General features: G+C 34.1%; 3 protein-coding genes across 3 annotated transcripts; 1 reads left to right on the top strand and 2 right to left on the bottom strand.

The window, feature by feature from the left end:
• Positions 1-221: 221 nt before the first annotated feature.
• On the bottom strand, positions 222-15352 carry LOC140742386 (mitochondrial protein C2orf69 homolog). The gene is made up of 10 exons (XM_073073313.1): positions 15147-15352; positions 11337-11504; positions 10785-10912; positions 10291-10395; positions 9708-9816; positions 8505-8569; positions 7276-7431; positions 4862-4968; positions 2799-2911; positions 222-2321 (listed from the first exon to the last, which is right to left on the bottom strand). The coding sequence occupies exons 2-10, from the start codon at positions 11466-11468 to the stop codon at positions 2214-2216; spliced, it is 1023 nt and encodes a 340-aa protein (XP_072929414.1). The 5' UTR covers positions 11469-11504; positions 15147-15352; the 3' UTR covers positions 222-2213.
• On the bottom strand, positions 13226-15126 carry LOC140742385 (TWiK family of potassium channels protein 7). Its single transcript, XM_073073312.1, has one exon. The coding sequence runs from the start codon at positions 14741-14743 to the stop codon at positions 13670-13672; it is 1074 nt and encodes a 357-aa protein (XP_072929413.1). The 5' UTR covers positions 14744-15126; the 3' UTR covers positions 13226-13669.
• A 269-nt stretch (positions 15353-15621) lies between the features above and the next one.
• Positions 15622-16888, top strand: LOC140742384 (uncharacterized). The gene has a single exon (XM_073073311.1). The coding sequence runs from the start codon at positions 15818-15820 to the stop codon at positions 16394-16396; it is 579 nt and encodes a 192-aa protein (XP_072929412.1). The 5' UTR covers positions 15622-15817; the 3' UTR covers positions 16397-16888.
• The last annotated feature ends 792 nt before the right edge of the window (positions 16889-17680 follow it).

The following is a 17680-nucleotide window of genomic DNA, read 5'->3' as shown; positions in this document are numbered from 1 at the left end:
AGCATTTAAATAGATCTTGGAGCAGATGGCGACACTGGACTTCTTACGTGACTGTCATTTAGAATTTGAAATAAGGTGCAAAAAGAACTCTTCTGCAAAGTGGGCGATGTATTAGCGACTCCTCTGGTGTTGCTAATCCTGCTTTAAAAAAACACTTTAGGAAATGTACTTTAGTAATACCGGTATAAGAATATATATCGGTACGAAATAAAAAGCAGTGGTTTAAATTAAAAATAAATTTATTACATGAGATCAAATTTCAAAACTGTCTATTAAGCATTTATTTACACTATTGCCAAATATTGATAGTTGCATGATACCATACAATTTGACCTACAACGACCTATGTTATAAAATAATAACAATCATTTTTAACGATCGGAAATAAATAGTAAATTTTAATAAATAAAGCAATATTTTTGCGGAGTTTCCTTATTTACGTATAATAATTGTACATTCATGGTACATAAAAAAGGATTTTCAATTTCCATTTCCCGATATTGCACAAATTAATTTCTAATATTTATTAATCGTAATAATTAAAATATAAAATTACATAAGGTTAAGAATTACATTCATCTTTGTACTACAAGTAAGTTACACGTAATAATTTAATATTATGCCTAAAGAATAAATAATAAAATTACACAAATAATCTAAAATGTTGCGTTGCATATTATTTAAAAGACGTGACGTCATTCAAATAGATGTTTTCTAAAACACTTAAAATAGAGTAAAAAAATATATCTCGTCTAATTAGTTTTGTAAACATGTAAATTGCAAATAAATAATAATTTCGTATCCTATGCCCAGAGTCATGTATAAACCACACCAATACAGAAAGGTTATGAAAATGGCGTGGCGTGGTGTTCTTAAAATATGAGAACAAATATAATTACTTCTTAAGAAACTTATTGAAAAAACGACATAAATTTCAGAATGAGTATCCTAATAAACATTAATTGAAATGGGCCGGCATTAAATTTTTAGAACTACACAAAAATATGAATTTCGTTCACTTAACTAACTTTGCTTAACCGACAGTCACCTTCGTTTCAAAGTACGCTTACCATTAATCTATCCACGTTTCGCTTCCAATTTATTATAAATAGATAAAGATAATGTAATAAATACGCAAATTTTCAGTTGTTGATTACTCAATACTTTTTATTAATATAGAGAGTCAAAAACCAGTCTATAAAAATAAGAAAGAATATTATTTTTCATTTTTTAAAAGGTTTTTAGATTTTTTCCATTTTTAGCAGTGTTTTTTGTGGCAATGTTGCAATTTTTGTGTTGTAAAGCATTTCTTTAATGTAGGTAATCGCGCTTACGACAAGGAATAACACTTGTACACCATTCCATCGAAGCCCTTAGAAACGGCTATGCACCTTACAAATATTATTTTAATTTGTTATAAATAAATAAATAAATAATAAATAGAGAGAAAAGCTACAGTATTTTGTACATAAAATTATACAAACGTTTTGAATAGCTTGTAAATAGAAAGTGATTAGCAAATAGTCACTTTACACTCTTTAGAAGTTTAGAAAAGAGTGAGAGACTTACAATCCGACAAACTTATCTGTGCTTGCGATGATATTTAGAAACATGGAAGTTTTATTGTTTATGTTCATTTACATAGCATCATGGGATTAGTAATTTGTTTAGACAATGAGTATTTTGTTTTTAGGTTAAATAAATAAATATTGCGTACTAAAAATAGATTTCATGTGAATTTCAATAAAATATAATATATTCTTAACATTTTTGACTTGTTAAATATAGACGCGAGACTTTTACATTTAAAAATTGATAAATTTACACGTCACAGTTTTTGCTTCTTAGCTACTTTTGCTAACCTAGCAACACTAAGTTTGCTAGTGGCGCCCCCACTGCATATACAGATAAATTTGTCGGACCATATCGACGGGTCCTACGTAAACTGGTGCAAGTGCGTTTTCACAACTTTACAGTAGAGCGATTTGAATGTTCTAATGCGTGTAACTTTAACATTATTCACGTATAATACAGTTTTTGTTCAAAAGGATTCAATTATACTATTTTAAAAATTTTAACTATGTACGTTGAATAATGTTAAAGTTACACGCATTAGAACATTCAAATCGCTCTAGTGTAAAGTTGAGAAAACGCACTTGCACCAGTTTATGTAGGATCGTAGGATTCGTTGGTATTTCCTTGTGGAGCTAGTGCTAGGCGTCGTGGTGCGTGTGGGCGGGCAGGTGGAAGTGCTGCAGCACGTGGAAGTGCGCCAGCAGCGAGTGCGGCGCGCCCGCGCAGCCGTGCAGGTAGCGGCTCACCTGACACAACACATTGCCTTCCCAACAACTGGTATACTCACACGACTCCATTACAGTAGCGCTACCTTTGAAGGTGGTAAAACTCTGTGGTTCGACTCCGGCGGCACCACCGCCACACCTACTTCTGCCTCATAACAGCAGTGTTAAGCGCTGCTGTGTTCTGGTTTGGAGGGTGTGATAAGGGAAACATACTTTTCCGAGGCGTGCCAGCTTAGTCATCAGGTGTAGCAGCGCATTTATGGCCGACCTCAGGTAGGAATATCTAATCCTATCTGGGGTTGATTACAGAGGTCCATGGGCGGCAGTTGCCACTTACCATCTTACGAGGTGGAGTGCATGCTCGTCTGCTACTCGTATATTATAAAAAAAAAGTAATTGAGCACTGTCAGATTAAAAGCTTCATTTTAAAAGCAAAAGCTCGTCAAATTTGGTACTGCTCAGAACATCAGACACAACCAAAGGTGGACTGTTGCTAACCTTGGCGCCGAGCTGGTTGAGCAGGCTGGTGAAGGTCTTCTCCTCGCGGCCGATCCAGGGCCGCGCCTCGTCCAACACCTGGTACGGCGACACGTGCACGTAGATGTTCACGTCTGTACACAACACACACGAACTGTGTTAGAGCGTAACCAGCAAAATGGCTACGTCATATCACACTTTCCACACTCTGTGATTAATTATGCATAACACCATAGGCAATAACTACCTTGCTTAAAAGTTTTCTTATAATTATCCTTAAAAGATACTTTATACATTACTAACCTTGCAAACTTTGTACCGCCTCAGAATCTATTTATGAAATGTATTTCATATTTACTCACCTTTTAAACCTTCCCTGGACTTCCACAAATTATTCTAAACTAAAAGTAGCCAATTCGGTCTAGCCGTTCTCGAGTTTTCGAGTCAGCGAGACTAACGAACAGCAATTCGATCTTTATAGAGGGTGTTTTTTCAAAGGGTACCCAAATTTTTTTACCAAATTCTAGACATCAATAATGTTATGTACAAAATGTCATAACTTTAAAATCCCTCTTAATTATTTTATTAAATTAATTCTAAGTTATTCCAAATTCTGCGTACATTATGGCCATCGTTGCATAGTACGCGCAGTCATTGATAATGACACTAGCACTAACGCACACAAACTCGTAATACAAGTATGCCGACGCGCGGTTCTTCATTGAAACTGACACGCACACAATGCCTTAGGACCGTCATAATGAACAAATACACACTACCTACATTACGACTTTATTGTTTTAAAACGAATGTGCATGTTAAATTTTTATGGCGTATTTAAAAAATTGGAATAAACTATTTACAGCAAATTAACTTACCTAATTACATAATTATTGAACGTCCCTTATAAAACACACTGGTATTTACATTGTCTACATATCACTGGTATTTCAAAAACTGTTCAAGGTGGAGTCCATTTCTCTCAATACAAAGCTGAGCACGCTTCCTTAAATTGTTTTTTAACATTATTTGTGTCTGGACACTTTTCACTTCACTAAAATCTGTAATCATTTTATTGCGTAGGTTCTCATAACTCTGTGCTTCCTCAACGTAAACAAGTCTTTTAATTGCTCCCCATAAATAAAAGTCTAAAGGATAAAGGAGCTAACGGAGTCTAACGGAGCTGTTAAAATCGTCCTCGTATTAGGTACTCTTAAGTTATTTCCATGTATTTGTAAACGCGGTAAAGAGTCACTTTCATAAAGTCTTTGCGCACCACGTAAACTTTCACCATTTAAAATGTAGCACCGTACCATCTCATAATACTCACGGTTCGTATAACTTATTTGATTTTGTGCCGCCATTTTCACTCATAAAAAAATCACGGTCACGGTCGACTGGCGCCCGGAGGGCGGCGGTTGCGCATCACAGGTGTCTGCGAGGGCGAGGGGGAAAGGGGTTGCGCGAAACTAGGCGATCGCTAGCCGAATATTACCGATATCTCCCTGCATAGTTTTTATGTTTGTGTGCGAGCGCTCAGAGTAGTGTGTGATAATAAATAGCAGAACTTATGAATGATAGTTTTCGTTGTTGAAATCATGTCCATGAGTATTTAGATTAGTGACATGTATTTAGGGGATAAAATGGTTCAATATTTCTTAAAAAAAAAATTTTTTTTAATTTCAAAAATCGGTTATTTAACCGCTTCTGAACCATCTGTGTCAATTTGGGTACCCTTTGAAAAAACACCCTGTATAGTTATAGATTAAAAAATGTAAAAAAGTAAAAAATGCTAGGTATTTTTTAATTCAGTTGGTACTCAATGTAACGACACACAACTGTCCAATTCGCATTAAAGTTCATATTTTAGTCATCCCATCACAGGAAGGTGAAATATTAAGAAGGAATGATTTCTGATTACTTTCGATAATCACCACAAAAATCTCTTTAATCTATCAATGAATTGACAATAAGTTTGCACAATATGTCCACATTAAAAGATACTGGAATAAAACAATAATTATATCCTGTTTAACCATAGTCTGAAAAAAATTATAAAACATAAAATGTGAGTTTCGTCTCACCGAGCCGCGCGAGGGTTTCCAGCAGACTGCGAGCGGTGATCCAGGTGTTCTTGCCGCCCGCGTGGCCGCCGTCCAGCCAGTACATCGACTCGATGCGGCCGATCAATCTGCACACACATACAAATGTATATGTACACATATACACACTTGTAGCAGAAATTAATTATCACTTGCTTAAAAACGGTGAAAGAAAACATCGTGAGGAAACCTGCATACCTGAGATTTATAAAAAAAAAGGGTGTGTGTGTCAGCTACGACGCACGATTGGAGTTTACTCCTTACGAACGATAATTATGATATATATCGAATAGAAAAAAAAGGGTAAATGAACGCATCTGCTAAAATGATAAGAGAAACAAACATATATCTGTAATTATTCGGATTATTTATATTACTTCAAAAATAGAAATGGGTCGTAATAATTTAATATAAGTATTACAAAATATTATATAAATATAAAATATATTTATTCAATTGATTAAAAATAATAATAATAAAAACACTAAATAAAAGATCTGGCTGTTCGTACTTAAAATGTATATTATTCATAAATGTAAACGATAAGCTTACCAATTAACCGCATCCATGTGTTTTTTGGATTCTTCTTCATTATCATCTAAATCAATTTCTTGCATATTTTCAAATATTTCTTCAACTTTAATCACTTGATGATTCGTTTAATAGTACATAAAAATACACGTATCAATGCATAGAAGTACAAGAAAACTTTAAAATCAAAACATTAAAACTTGATGGTTAGGTTGCTGTTTATGTACGTTGTATATAGATGTATATATGGTCGCATGGGTATAATAGCGCCATCTAGTGGCAAGTTTTATAAATTGTAAGTTTGCAAGTTTATCAATCTATGTATTTTGGTTCCAAATATTATAATGGTAACTTAATATAATTGTTTATATTAAAGTAAATTTTAATATAATATAATTATTTATATTTAAAACAATGTTAAACGTTTTATAACTTAAAACTTAATAATTATAATTTCTTTGCCATCTATAAAATATCCTTGTTGCAATTTACGGATGCAATTTATATGAGACTCAATAAACATGTTATTTTATGTAATTTGGATTTTTTCTGAATGTTTTATAATTCTAGAATTCATTTAAAACGTATTGCTAATTTTATATAACTTATTTTGAACATAATTCATTAGCAATAATTCTGTAATAAATATTAAATAATACTGTTTTGATTTTGCCCGTTTATCGTTGATAGATGGTGCTGATCAATAATGCATCCATTTTTATAAGTTAAATTAATATATCAGTAACTTACAAAAGCCTTTTTATGTTAAAAACTTATTTTGCTAATATTATATCTTATTCAATTGCTTACTGATTTTATATGTTACTCTTCTTTAAAAACGTTCATAAAAGATTGTTAATCATATTATGGCGCCAATGTTCATATTTTTCACAGTGTTTATAAATGATCAAACCTATAACTTAATTTATGCAAAAATGTAAACAAATTAGTTAATGACGTTTTAATGTTTTATATATTGCTAATTATTTTTATTGTAATAATTACTTTCATATGGGATTTAAACTTACTGTATTTTAAATTAATAAAAGCACTCTTGATTCATATTTTGGTTAAAATCGCTACTTCCTTTTTGAGAGGATATGATGATTGTAATAATATTCCATCTCATTCTTTTACACGTTCAATCCTACAGATATATATGTTTGTCTCTTTCTACGTTACGCCTCAACTTTTCGTGTTACACTTGATTTTACTCCTCATAAAATTTCCGTACCGGGCCTTATAACTCAAATCGTTTCTTAAGGAGTAAACTCCAAAAAAAAATCTCAAGGGTATGTGAAGCCTACCAATACGCACTTGGCCAGCGCGGTGGACTATGGCCTAATCGTTCTCACTCTGAGAGGAGACCCGTGCCCAGCAGTGGGACAGTAATGGGTTGATGATGATGATGATGATGATGAATGATACACACTTTGGTGGTGGGTTATATACTGATAACTTAGATATAGGGTGAAATATCTCACATCCTTTTTACTTTGCTATCCCGCACAAGTTGTAATGCTGCGCCTACACGCAACATTGTCTTCCTTACCATACCCTTCAATCCAGAACACTAGCTGTGTTCTGCACTTAATACTGCTGATAATTGATAGAGATGAGACAGAAGTGGAACTACATAGAACCTATTTTCGATTATTCCGATTAATCCCCTCCACTAAACGTCACTGGAACAACGTAGTGGAGTAACTTATAAACTTCTTTAATTTGTGGGGAGCAGCCACTTGCTACATTTTCATTAAAAAATAAATTATGTGTTACATCAACGCGCGGCATTACCATCCCCAACTGTAAACACACTCTTTACCTCCCAAACGTATCAAAAGAAAGTTTCACCAAGCACTCACCGCATCATATGATCATCTCCGGGCGTGAGGGTCTTGGTGTAATGGAACTCGTATATGAACTGGTTGAGGACCACGCAGCCCTTACTGAAGCCCACTAAGGTAAGTGCCGCGCGGTGCAACGCCAGCGACTCTCGCCACCACAGCGGGTCTGACGCACTGGAATGTACCACTTATCATTATAATCCTACATCATCAATGTTTTTATAAACATTCTTTATTACCAAAAAAAAAAAATCAAAGGCTCCGACTGCTTTTAAATAAAATATCTCCCATGTCATTCCTACGATTAAAACGTATGACCACATTTTTTTTAAATCCGTCAAGCCGTTCGGGCTATAGGCTAAAATAATGAGATATTTATTGCAATGCATGCATGACAGAACAAAACTTACACTCCACAGTAGAAAAAAATTAACATTATTACTATTGTCATTTAACAATTCATTATAATCATCATATTAGCTTCATTACCGGATAGAACATCATCACCGTTAACATATTATGAGCGGTTTTACGCATACAAATATGATTACAGATACTATTGTTACGTGCATTTTGTTCGACAACTACGTACATAGAATATTTTATAGCTAAAAGAACATTTAATAAGTTAAAAAATAAATAAAAGTGAATTTTTATTTTTTGACTAATGAGTCATGAGTACTAAATATGCAAAGAAATAAGAGCGCTAAAACTATTTCACATTTATTATAACTAATGATATTATGTTAATTTTTAAGTATAGAAGTAAAATTAGTTTTAAAGTTGGTAGAAACAATATCTATGTGTATAATACTACCATTGAGTATACAAGCGCATGCAATTTTAAAGGTGTAAAACCCTTTGTGGTTCGACTCCAGCGGCACCACCGCCACGTTAAGCGTTACTGTGTTCTGGTTTGAAGAGTGTGATAAGGGAGACATAGTTTTCCGGGGCATTCCAGCTTAGTCCTTAGCGGTAGCGGCGCATCTGTGGCCGACTGCAGGTAAGAATATCTAATCCTATTTGGGGTTGAGTATAGACACAGTACAGGATCCATGGGCGGCAGTAGCCACTTACCATCAGGTGGACTGCATGCTAGTCTGCTACTCCTATATTTAAAAAAAAAGATGACCATCATAGGTGGCGGTAACTACTTATTATCACATGGACTGTACGCTCGTCTGCTCCTCCTGTATTATAGAAGTGTTGTATAGCGTGTGACAACATGAGTGAGTAAACCTACTCACGGCGTGAGCGCGCGCTCGGGCGCCGGCGCCTGCCCCGCAGACACGCAGTGGTGGATCGACGCGCTCTGGAAACATAACACGGAATTATAATAGGGGTGTGCGAATAATTCGAACTTACGAATTATTCGTTCTGAATCGAATATTAATATTCGATTCGAAACTCGAATCCCCTTCGATTCGAATCTTCGAATCGAATCGAATTTTCGAATAATTCGAAAATTTTCGAATAATCCGAAAATTTTTGAATAATTCGAGTTTTTTCAGGGTTTCTTATTTTCAATTTTCGAATAAAAATTTAACAGTCAATATACATTTTATTTAAACCATATAGTTAACAATTAGTTAGTTAGTTAACAACACAAATAGAACAATTAATATAGTTTTTTTTTTTAAATAACGAAATAATAAAAATTGAAATTTGGGGATGATCCTATTCTTGTAATGTTAATAAATAACTTATAATAAAATGGATGGTAAAAATATTGATTGCCTTTTTTACGGCACTTCAAAAAATTACCTGAAATTCATGCTTCTAGACTAGAATACCCCCTTAATTCGCGAATTATTCGAAAACTTTCGAATTATTCGAAATTTTTACGAATTATTCGAATTTTTTCGAATTATTCGATTCGAATTTTGAATCGAATATTGATATTCGATTCGAACGATATTCGCACACCCCTAAATTCTAATTAAATTTCCTTATAACACACACACACGCACGCACACACGCACACACACGCACACACACATACGAACACGCACACTGTATTGTAATACTTTAAATATTATTAAAGTTTTGTATTCAATGTATGATGTTGGAAGAGCGGGGAGTACCTAACAGAAGCATGTAATATTGTTTAACAGGACAGCTCCAATAACTTTTATATAATGTAAAAATTGTAAAGAAATAAATGTGTATTTTAATTTGGTGAATTTTTCAAATGGACCTCAGGGCCAAATCCGTTTCTATAGGGATTAGCGAAAAATGCTGAATGGATTCGATTTTAATAAAAACTAAACCTGCATCATTAGTTTTCAAATATCTTTTGCCCCAGCCGGAAATCGAACGAGTTCGTTTGAAAAAAAACACCTGTATTATTCTATCATAGGACAATGTCGCTTATAAGGATAAAATTCTGGGAAAGAATGATATATATGATAAACTAAAGGAAAGGGAAAATGAACTGTTAATATCCTTACATGCAGCTCTTCAATGTCGATGTCTTCAGGCAGCGACGTGGACGTGACGGCCTCCAGCAATTCCGAAGTCGGCAGCGCCTTTATCCTGCTGCTCGCATCTTGGAGCAATCTACAAACATTGATGTCCCAATTCCTTAAGTTGGCTTTGAAATGTTAAAGTGGTAAACTGAATTTTGAACCTTAACGATGTTAACCAATGGATCGAATTCTATAAACCTCCGGAGATGTCCACTGAGCGGCATTACTTTTAGACTGCTTAATGAGAGAAGTAACAGCGACGAAATAACATCTTATGAACTTCAACAGAGATGATTTTAAGTTAGCGCAAATGTGTAAAATCAGTAGTTTATGTAAAATACAAACAGTACACAGTTTAGTCAACAATTTCTCCCTGCCATCGCAGTTTCGCCGTTAGGATGATCCAAATAACTGGGTCGGCAAATCTTGCAGTACCGGCAAAAAAAACTGCGTAACCTAAGTACCTGTTACACATTAAACTGCCTCAATTCCACGATAATATTACTTTAAGGTCATAATATATCCTTAATTTCCTAACAAAAATGTTCTATCTACTATTGCGTACCTCTCCAAGTGTAGCAGCGCGCTGTGCGTGGGCGTGTGGTCGGGCACGCCCGCGCTGTTGCTGGGCACGAAGTTGTCGTAGCAGCTGAAGCTCTTGTACTCCACCCTGCAATTTAAATTGCAATTGCTTAAACATATTTAAGTAACCTTCATACATACTTAAGTCAACATATATAAGTTAAAATTCGATAATCAGTGATAGATGGACATAAAAGTAATAGTTATTCACTAAGGTTTTCCACGTTGGTTCAAAACCAAGATAGCTACCACCTGCAATTTCAAAATTAGGGCAAAATAGGAGTGGCTGATTACTGTATCGTAACAACCCATAATTTAATAGGGTCCATTATATTCATTCTCTGATTTAAGTGTAAATTAGTGAGTATCTATGTGTGTGTATGTGCATGAGTAAACGAGAAAGAGCGTGAGTTTAGTTTGTGAGTGTCTGAACGAACGAATGCTAGAGTGAGTGTTTCCTTAGGTAACAATACATACCTCGAGGGTCGTACGACCACGATGTGTTTGCTGGGGAAGTTGGTGCCGAGCATGCGCGCCGTGTTCTCCAGGTTCCATCTCAGATAGTTCCTGTTATCGCGGTGCGCTTGCATCACTTCTGGATAGTCCTGTTATTATAAGATTGAACTTTTAAATAATGGAAAACAATTCTAATAAAATTCAAGCATGTGCCTATGATTCTAAAATAGCGGACATTTTTTTAAAACATAAATACATTTTATAAACGAGCAAATATCATAGACGTACGATTTTAAATTTGTGGTTTATCATTTCTTGTACTGCATCAATCAACATATTCCTTCTTTAAGATCGCACACACAACTCGACTTGACGATTTTTCGACACTGATCAAGAATTTCTCAATCACGCTATCGAAGTTTTCTCACCATTTTGCATAAATCGCTTTTGCTTTGAATCGACATCAGAGCGCGGCTCCCCGGGCATCACCTAACCCATCGGAAGATCTGCATTTGCTAGACTAGTAAACGTTGAGAAGCAGTGACCCATAAAAGAACACGTAAGTAAATCTACCTGCACATCTCCGCCGAAGAACACGAGCGCGTGCGGCACCCCACCGGCGGGCGGTCGCGCCGCCGGCTGGAACAGCACGTCGTTGACGCGCGCGTCCAGCCCGCACACGCGGCGCAGGCGCAGCGGCAGCATGCCCCGCGCGCTACGCACCACCGCGCGCACGCATCACTGTTACGTAACACGTGCGAGGTTCATTAGAAAGAAAGAAAGAAATAAAGAAAGAAAATACTTTATTCAGGAATATTGCAACACACAGTACAATTACAAATAGACAAAATAAATACACAAACTGCACGGTTATAAAACTAGTTAATAAACATACGTTACTATAGTCCGATTCATAATTAAGTCAAGAAAATATGTTTCAGATGGTAATTTCTTATTTTTGACAATATTAAATTAATACAACGAGAATAAAATCATAATCTAAATAAATTAAAATCAATTCACATTTTCCAATATTTATAATAATATACATGTAACACGTACTGTATACATGTGAATTTTTCAAATGGGCCAAATTTCGTGGGTCAAATTTCTAAGATCTATTTGAAAAATTCACCCTGTATACATGAGAATTGTATTGTGTTTAAGAATATTAAAAAAAAAAGTATTTTTTTTAAATTTAAAACGCTTTCTACACTCACAGCCCTACACTAGGATTCCCTGCATCATGGATGCTATGGACACATACAGAGACATACACAAACACCCAGACCCAGAAATCTTAACTCATCATTTAGATATCTGTCTGGCCAGGGATTGAACCCGGTACCCTAGGCGCAACATACCGATATGATGATCACTCCGCCAAGCGGGTCGTCATATTGCAGTTATACTACATGGAATGTATCGCCTACAGGGTGAATTTTTCAAGTGGGCCTTCAGGGGCAAATTGGAATCTATAAGGATAATAATGCTGAAAGTAGTGACGAGGCTGATTTTGATAAAAACGAAAACTGAAACTAGAAATCGAACAAGTTCATTTTGAAAACGTAACACACTCTATATTATTCCATTATCGGATAGTGTCGCTTATATGGATCAAATTCTGGGAAGTAATGATAAATGTAAAATTAAAGAACATTGTACTAAATATATGAAATATAAGCTATATGGATTTTATTTTCTTTCATAATGAATAATACCAGTGCTTTAAGTAAATACTTTATTAAGATATATCAATTACAAATTCATTAATATTAATCATAATATTTAATAAATGCAAATAAATCGTATTTTAACCAATTACTTATTACATATATTTTTAGTTATTAAAAAATACATTATACAAATAGTTTATTAAAAAATATATATAATTACTAGCTGACCTGGCAAACGTTGCATTGCCGTATAAATAAAAAAAATATTAAGGGTGAGCAACCCTTATTACTTAGGGGGATGAAAATAGATTTTGGCCGATTCTCATAGATACTGGATAAGCACAAAAAATTTCATCAAAATCGGTCAAGCCGTTTCGGAGGAGTATGGCAACGAGTTCTGTGTCACGAGAATTTTATATATTAGAAGATATCATAGCTACCATACAGTCAAGAAATGGAAGAAAATAATAGCTTACATAATAATATGTTAGCAAGAAATTATATATAAAATTAATAACTGCATTCAATATATTTTATTTTTATTTTATATAACACCAAAATAATATTATCAATACATGATAGTTAAACACTGGTCACAAAATAATAAAAACACATTGATTTCGAATCTATTAACATAAATAGTAATAGTATATTACTTATTCTTTAACTTACAGTTGAAGTGTGCAATAATGAGTATTCAACTCTATCTATAAATAACGATATAACAATAATATGATAGCAATGTAACATTAAACCATAGATTAGTAAAGATACTTCGCCGCCTCGAAATTGAATGAAGCCGCAAATGGCTTATTATAGTAAGTTCTTTTTTTGAATTCTTGACAAATAAAAGCATTTTCAGAGAAAATTTACGAATAAATAACTAATACTGCGTAATTTTCATGATAATTAAATAATTTATAATAATAATTTCAAATATTTTAGGGACATTTTAGCACGGAGACGTGGCAAAATTTTTTTACGCAACTGTTTCAATTCTCAAAACTGGGTACATTTTCTTGTTAGGAGTGAGTAATCACAGTCACAGTTTCCCATATTTGTGTAATAGACTATAAATAGGCTGTACATTTCAAGATAGTTACATCAAAGTAATGTACTCGTAACATTTGAACACCTTTGGTATAATATAAACTCTTTCTGAATTTCCACAGAAAAAGAGCTTCATTAGACCAAATTTAAAATGAAACCCAATATTTAACAATTTGAACATCACTTAATATTTCTAGTTTGTTTCTGGTGGTAATACTTGGTGTCATTCATGCACACTGTTATCTTCAATGTAATATCATCGAGACAGTTCTTCAGGTCTTCCCTTAACTCCCTCACCTTAACCCTCACATCTTCACACATCAAGTTGTAGCACATTGCAACCAAACCCATTCCCAACAGAACATATATAAAGTTGATAACCAGCTTCAAATGAGACCCACCAGCGGAATCCGCTATGTTTGCACCGGGCACAAAGTCACCAAAGCCTATCTTGCACAAACTAATCACACAGAAGTATGTAGAGTCGAGGTAATTCCATTTCTCCCAAGCTCCAAACATAATGGTGCCTGTGAGAATGTAGAATGATATCACCCAAAGACAGGCCGTTGAAGGAACTGTTATCTTTTTCTTAAACGGCTGCACTTCCCCATCTTCCAAAAGATTGTCCTCTCTCCTACTGCATTCATGAGCTGTAATGTACAGCCATTTGAAAGTCTGTGCGAGCACCTTGCCCATATTGCAGAAATATAGCACATATATTGGTATTCCGAAACATGCATATGCAATAGTCACAATCTTGCCCCATACAGTTTTGGGCACAACATTGCCATACCCAATCATAGTGAATACTGACAAAGAGTACATTAAAGCAGCAGGAAAGGACCAGATGTCTTCCGGAGACCTGCCGTTATATCCCAGATGGATGGCAGCAGTTATGTTGTTCTGGAACACCTTCAACACTTCATTACTGTTGTAGTGCCACGCTGTGTTGTTCAAAACATTGTACTTGATGGTAATATTCCATAGTTGCTCGACGCAGTTCTGTCTCCACTGCTGGACATTTTCAAGTTGCTCGTCAGGGGTGTCCTTTTCAATGTGCATGAAGCCTGCAGCGCCCAGTATAGCATAGCACACTACGAGAGCGCCGACACCTACTTGAGTAAACATGAACGCTATGAATTTTCTTAAGCAGTCCTTTATTTTTTCGCGAGGGTCACTCTCGGTGGTGGACGACGAATCCTTGCTTCTGAAAGAGCCGTGGGCACTCGAGTGCAGGGGGTGTGCGCGCTCCATTTTCAAATTGAAATAAATGAGGCTATTTTGTAAGGAGAGTAGTACGCGGTCGCGGATTAATGCGAACCGCGTAAATACGTCAGACGCGATTTATTTCTGGAATTCCATTGGCGCGGCGCCAGAATATTGCAATGATTACAAAACATTACGCTTTAAAGTTTCTTTAAGTTTACGACTCGATCAATTTTACCGAAAATAAATACGCGTGCAATTTGAATAGTGGTTTTATGAATACTTGTTGCAATTATAATGGGTTTTATGTATTCTTTATTATTTATATTAAGTTTTAACTATGCGACTACTTTTAAAACATTCTTTCGTATTAAATATTTAGATTTATTGTTTAAGATTTCAGTATTTTAATTATACGCAGAACATATTGATATACATACTTAGCACTTACCATGTCTCTTGTTCTTAATCAAACACAAAGATTCCTTTGAAAGTACTATCACGAATATGATTTTTTTAAACACTATAGAAGGATTTCTTGACAATTTTACAGTTAACATCCGCCAACGATCACTATTGTGTGTAAAAGCCGCTAATTTGTTTATTTTATTGTTATCAGCAAAATGGAGATTTAATGAATGATTAATGTCAATGTCATAATCATAAATCACAATCACAATTTCACAATACGACACTATTGTCAATAATTTCATTTTATTATTTTAATCCTAGTATTGAGAAATTTAATCCAAGCTGGACAATTCATACTCGTTTAAATATGTAATGTAGAGGAATATTTGAATAAACATAAAGCTTTAATATACATTATATTTTTTTAAATTTATTTCCAATGCAGGTGTTAAAGACTCACATTGTAAATTGGAACGCAAGTAAATACTTGACAACTTAACAAGTTTGTGACATTTGTCTGATTTGTCGGCTGTCATGTTTTGGTTTCGCTGTCGAGTACTTTTGAGTAGTTTTGAGCTTATCGTGCAAAATTAGTTCGCCTATAAAGTAAATTACTTTTTATATAATACATTCAGTGGTTATTTGTTCTGTGTAACAATGCAGATGTATGGCACATATTTGAATAATTGATTCATGTGAGGGATAATAATAATGGGTTATAAGAAGAAGAAAAACGTTATCATTTTAACTCTCTGTGTGGTTGCTTGCTTTATTTTGTACCAGCTGTACTTCTTTTTAACTATCACGTCGGTGGCCAGTGACAATAAAATACTTCTTATACATCACGATGAGATTAAGGACGTGTTACACTTGAGATCAGAGCACGATAAGTATATAAGCGATAGTGGGATTCTAAGAGGTATTCATTTTTCGAACGTCCAGCAGTACCGACCGGATGTGAAAAATGAATTTAAATGTAGAACGTCGGATCAGCGTGTGCCGTTCGAACAAGTGAACGACGACTATTGCGACTGTGAAGATGGAACAGATGAACCAAGTACTAATGCTTGTCCAAATGGTGTGTTTTATTGTGAAAATCAGGGCCAGAAAAAGTTGATAACTAAGCACACTGTGCCTTCTAGTCATGTGAATGATGGTATCTGTGACTGCTGCGATGGCTCGGACGAGTGGCTCCAGAAGCCAGGCCATAAATTGGTCAGCCAAACTAATTCAAAAAACCATAATTATTATGTCGTCCACTGCCCTAATATATGCAACAAACATTTCTGAAAACAATTAGGGAATTAAAGAAAAATTGTTCTAAGCTTATATTTTTTATTTTCATTTTTTTGTATTGTTTTATAGAATTGTTTTGACACCAAATTTAATACTTTGGTAGTGTTGAATGCTAAGTTTTGTTCTTAAGTTAAATATTCACAATTTTATAAGCTAAACACATTTTTAGGTATTTCTAAGCTTTATTATGACTATGCAGAATTGCATCACAATTAAAGCAGCTATCTTTGTATGATGTTATAATTTGTCATCGTTTCGATCCAAATTGGCTAAAAATTGTAAAAGTAAGTGAATGGTTTTGAGTTTATTATTGAGGTTTATAATAAAAAAATCATATCCACACTTCATCCATTGTACATTAAATTCTCTATATTGGGCATAGATAAGTAAAGATTACTCACTCCTAACAAGAAAATGTACCCAGTTTTGAGAATTGAAATAGTTGCATAAAAAAGTTTAGCCACGACTCCATGCTAAAATGTCCCTAAAATAATTATTTATTTATTTCGTAAATTACGTAATTATTACATAGATTAGTTATTCATTCGTAAATTTTCTCTAAAAATGTTTTTATTTGTCAAGGATTCAAAAAAAGAACTTACTAAAATAAGCCGTTTGTGGCTTCATTCAATTTCAAGGCGGTGAAGTATCTTTACTAATCTATGATATTGGGTAATAAGTCTCAATACAAATAGTGCAATAGTATGTTTGACCAATAACCTGGACAAAATGTTATTACGACATCTGTATTATATAATAAATCAGTAGAAACAATTTTGCACTGTATAGTAGGCAATATGCAAATTAAATATGACAATCTTTTTAACACCATTTTACTTTGGTTATTATTTTTTTTATATGAATTATACTTTTTTAGGATAGAAAAAGAAATATCTTTCAGTCCATAAAATGTTTAGTTAAAATACTTGCTATGTAATAAGTACTTAATAATGTGTGATTCATATTTAACTGTAATAAATGGGTTAATTGCTCATTTTATTATCATTTATGTAAGTGTATATGGTAATAAAAGTATAAAAATATTATGTTTGGCAGATCTCATGGCTATATTGTGTATTCAGTTGTTAAATATAATTTTAAATTATATGACTTTCATACACTGTGCACTACTTTGTAAATATCTTCAAAAGACTGATGTAAGTTTTTAGATAAAGCAGTGGTTAAGTGAACCTGTGTTTAATTTTAAATTAATATGTTTTATTTTAATAACATAGTATATTACTATATAAAAATCTCTATGTAGGTGTAGTCTCTGGT

The sequence above is a fragment of the Epargyreus clarus genome, unplaced genomic scaffold (genome assembly GCF_041222505.1).
Source record: "Epargyreus clarus isolate Ecla_fem2 unplaced genomic scaffold, WU_Ecla_fem_2.2 ptg000005l, whole genome shotgun sequence".
Classification (NCBI taxonomy): Eukaryota; Metazoa; Arthropoda; class Insecta; order Lepidoptera; family Hesperiidae; genus Epargyreus; species Epargyreus clarus.
Note: the sequence above shows the minus strand (reverse complement) of the source record. Positions and strands in the feature narration are given on the sequence as shown.

Excerpts from the sequence above, each read along its gene's own strand:
- LOC140742384 (XM_073073311.1), top strand. The coding sequence starts at position 15,818 with ATGGGTTATAAGAAGAAGAAAAACGTTATCATTTTAACTCTCTGTGTG.
- LOC140742385 (XM_073073312.1), bottom strand. The coding sequence starts at position 14,743 with ATGGAGCGCGCACACCCCCTGCACTCGAGTGCCCACGGCTCTTTCAGA.
- LOC140742386 (XM_073073313.1), bottom strand. The coding sequence starts at position 11,468 with ATGCTGCCGCTGCGCCTGCGCCGCGTGTGCGGGCTGGACGCGCGCGTC. Across the intron at positions 8,570-9,707 it reads TCGACATTGAAGAGCTGCAT|AGCGCGTCGATCCACCACTG; the intron begins GTAAGGATATTA and ends TTATGTTTCCAG. Across the intron at positions 4,969-7,275 it reads GGAGATGATCATATGATGCG|ATTGATCGGCCGCATCGAGT; the intron begins GTGAGTGCTTGG and ends ATGTGTGTGCAG.